The following is a 3979-nucleotide window of genomic DNA, read 5'->3' on the forward strand; positions in this document are numbered from 1 at the left end:
AACATAACAGCAAATGTACAACATTTCGACAAGGTTTTGTCATCATCAGGTCCTCGTCATCGAACAAGGATAAACGTTTAGACTTACACTAAACCAACACCCCGGGGTGCCTAGATACCTCTTCTAAGTTTCACAACAGTTCCGGTCATGTGACTTCTTTGTTCAATACTGTATATATATATCCGTGTCAGAGTAAATTACTTGTACCTGATGATGACAAAACCTTGTCGAAATGTTGTACATTTGCTGTTATGTTAAACTTATATTAAAGTTTTTCTTCATTACCCATTCAAGCCTTCTCCAGCCATTATTAGTCTCAAAGTGGGTTCCTCGTCATCAAACCTGTACTCATATTAAAGCCAACAATAAGCAAAGGAAACAAAAAGGCTCCAGCATGTTAGAAGAGGAGGCCTCTTAAGAAGCAACAATGAGTTGAAGATGATAGTTCTTCTAGCAGTGAAGCACAAATGGTGAAAATGACAACTCTCTGTTGATTACTGTTCAGCATGTCAAGAGAACTTCTACATCAAGAACAGTTCCACATGTGACTGGATAAGATTTGCGGCTTGTGGACATTGATTGGGCTGTTGGTGGTCAACACTGTGGCTTTTGTTTTGGTTAGAACATGTTTGCACAAGTCATGATGTTTTGATTTGGTAGTTTGGACTCATGCTTGTTACAGTATATTCTTTTATATAACCACTTATTTTGTATGACCAGTGCCTTGTGTAATATTTTACTCCATTAAACCTTTACAGGATACAGTAAACACGTTTTTGGATGTAACATCTTAGCCACTCATACTGTTGGAGGAAAATGCAACTTTTGCAACATTGCATAAAATACTTTTTTGGCACTTTTTGTATATATGGTAGAATATTTATAACAATATTTTTAAACCAGAAAGGCCTATAAAATGTGCATGCAAATTTTATACTTTCATCATAATGTAGAGTAGGTATAATTTGAAGAATACTTAACTGTGTCATCTTCTCCAGACGTATTCTAAATTGTGTTTTTTTTAAATCTCATAATTTAGATCCTTTATAAAGAAATTAATTAACTTTTTTTCCTACTTTTTAAGTGCATCTGTGAATTTTATTCTTAATTATGATGTATATTTACTTTAAATATAAACTACAATTCTGTAGGACTTGGATATTGGAATCAGTGATAAAACTTAAGATAGTAAATGAAAAATCTTAAAGGAGTCCAGCTTCAATCTCATTAGAAAAAGCATTTCTGAATAATGATTTTCTTATCAACAGCATACAACTGTCCTTATGAGAGGCCTCCTGAAAATGGATTTTTGGTTTGTGATAAATCACTGGAGGGGCAGTTTTGCAAAGTTTCATGTAAAGATGGTTTTGACTTCTTTGAGGATCCAGAAGAATTTTACTTTTGTAGCCAGAGACATGGCAAAGGAGTTTGGTCACGTTTGCCAACTTCAAAATCAAAGCACCCTTTTAAATTTCCATGGCCAGACTGTGCAAGTAAGTGTAATATACTGCATTGCATGTAGCAATTGATCTGGTAATTTACCAGTCGAAATTTAGCATCAGTGATATCAAAGTGATTTATAAAACATTTTTTTCAAATACAAAATTTAGTTGTTTAGTTAAATTCCAAAGTGTTTCTCAGTTGGTGTGAACTTTCTTTGTTTCAGTCTTAGCACTTACTCTGTTAATTTTTAACATGAAAGGGCATCATCTTTTCTGGTTAATTTGTCATTGCCTTATTTGTATTACGATAGCCATTCTAACATTAAAAGCTACATTATAGCTAAAACTATATCCCAAAGAATTGAAGGTATAATAAGTATGTTTTCAGTTTTGGTTTTTTACAGAAAGTTTGTTATTATTAAGTTGTTTTAGATAAAGATATCTGGGTAAAGATGGTATCAAGTTATGACTAGACATGTGCAATATCATATCCAAAATGTGTAGGTCATAATTAAAATAGCTACCTTTCTTACAGGTTTGATTAACATGCAAGTTCAGACTAATCAGTCTAAGAATTGTCATGGTATACTTTTAAAAACTACTTACTAGTCTTAGGATATTTGGTTATGAGTTTGATATTCTAATGATACCGTAGAATATTTGGGTAGATCAAGAGACTTAGGTCACACATAAATTAATATTTTTGTCACAATGAAAAAAATGATTCTGTGTTTTTTTTATTTATTAAAATAACTTACACAGTAATATACAACAATTGTAAAATAAAATTTAGATTGTCATACCTGTCATATAATGGTGGCCTTGCTAAGGAATTAAACTTTAGTCAACTAATGTCACCCTCTGATTCTGTTGTTTGTTTTTATAGAAGCCTTACTAAGCAGTTAAACTCTTTAGTTGGCTGATAATATTCTCTCAAACTATTGCCCCCAGTGGCACAGCAGTAAGCCTAAAGGCTTATAATGCCAAAACCTGAGTTTTGATATCCTTGGTGGGTATAGCACTGATACCCCATTGTGAAGCTTTGTGTTTAGCTACAAACAAACTGATACTTTGGTTTTTTTCATCATAACATATAACATAACATAACGTTTTTGGACAATATGGGACCTATTGGTCCATCTCGGCTGTTCCATCCTCTAAACTAAATTAAAGTGATTCAAAAAATATATATAAAATAATAATAATAATAATAATAAAATCTTAAAGCCAGCCATTTTCATTGATATACTTATCAAGTTTTTTCTTAAACCCACTTAAATTTACTGCCTCTACAACATCTGAAGGCAACCCATTCAAAAGGCCAACCACTCTGTTAGAAAAATGAAACTGTCTTAGCTGAAGATGACTTCTACCTTGCCAAAATATATTTTTGTGGCCCCTAGTCTCACTATTCTCATTGTTAAATAAACAAAAATATGATGCATCAACACTATTAATTCCTTTACAATCTTAAACACCCCAGTCAGATCCCCCCTAACTTTTCTTTTATCAAGAGAAAACAATTTGAGAAATTTCAGCCTCTCCTCATATGACAACCCCTCCATCCCAGGCACTATTCTGGTAACCATTCTCTGAACCCTTTCCAACAATTCAATGTCTTTCCTAAGGTAAGGAGCCAAAGACTGAACATAATAATCCAAATTTGGCCTAACCAGTGACCTGTACAATGAAAGTATAACCTCTTTAGACTTGTATTCAATATTTCTATAGACACAACCTAAAATCCTATTTGCCCTACCACTAGCAACAACACACTGTGTGAATGGCTTTAGAGACTGATCAACCATTACACCAAAATCCCTTTCCTTCATAACACTATTAAGGCTATTCCCATCCAAATTATACTTATAATTCAAATTATAACCCATCTGCCATTTATTTGCCCAACTCACTAAATGATCTAAATACTTTTTTAAATCAGCAGCATCCTCTTCACAGCTAGCAGCAGGTAAGACCTTAATATCATCTGCAAATTTAAGTAATTTATTGACTATCTTTTCATCTATGTCATTGATATAAGTCTAAAGAGCAAAGGTCCTGAGACTGAGCCCTGAGGTACTCCACTTGTGACAGTAATCAAGTTTGACTGAAATCCATTTGTAACAACTCTCTGCTATCTTCCATCCAGCCACTCTTCTATCCAATTTGCTAACTTATACCCAGATCTATAGAGCTAATTTTTTTGACAAGCCTTTTATGTGGCACTTTGTCAAATGCTTTCTGAAAATCCAGATACACCAAATCTACACCGTTACCCTCATCTATATACGCAGTAACCTTTTCAAAGAATGTTAAAAGGTTTATAAGGCAAGATTTTCCCTTAGTGATACCATGTTGACTATCCAATAAAATTCTAAACTTTGTTAAATGACTTTGCAAAGTATCTTTTAACAGACTTTCCAAAACTTTTCTCACACCTAATTTAAGACTAATGGGTCTATAATTACTGTGACAATTTTTATCACCTCCCTTGAAAAGAGGAGTTAAATTAGCTAACTTCTGATCATCTGGTACTT

General features: G+C 33.2%; 1 protein-coding gene across 2 annotated transcripts in view; it reads left to right on the forward strand.

The window, feature by feature from the left end:
* The first annotated feature begins 1272 nt into the window (after window positions 1-1272).
* LOC106472373 (sushi, von Willebrand factor type A, EGF and pentraxin domain-containing protein 1-like) overlaps window positions 1273-3979 on the forward strand; it is a 64459-nt gene continuing 61752 nt past the window's right edge. The window contains exon 1 of one of the 2 annotated variants that reach the window (XM_022400959.1): window positions 1273-1497. In XM_022400959.1, coding sequence (XP_022256667.1) covers window positions 1284-1497 — 214 coding nt within the window. In that variant the 5' untranslated portion in view covers window positions 1273-1283. The remainder of the gene's footprint in view (window positions 1498-3979) is intronic. The other variant, XM_013933013.2, reaches the window with a different exon arrangement.

The sequence above is a fragment of the Limulus polyphemus genome, unplaced genomic scaffold (genome assembly GCF_000517525.1).
Source record: "Limulus polyphemus unplaced genomic scaffold, Limulus_polyphemus-2.1.2 Scaffold5279, whole genome shotgun sequence".
NCBI classification, from domain to species: Eukaryota; Metazoa; Arthropoda; class Merostomata; order Xiphosura; family Limulidae; genus Limulus; species Limulus polyphemus.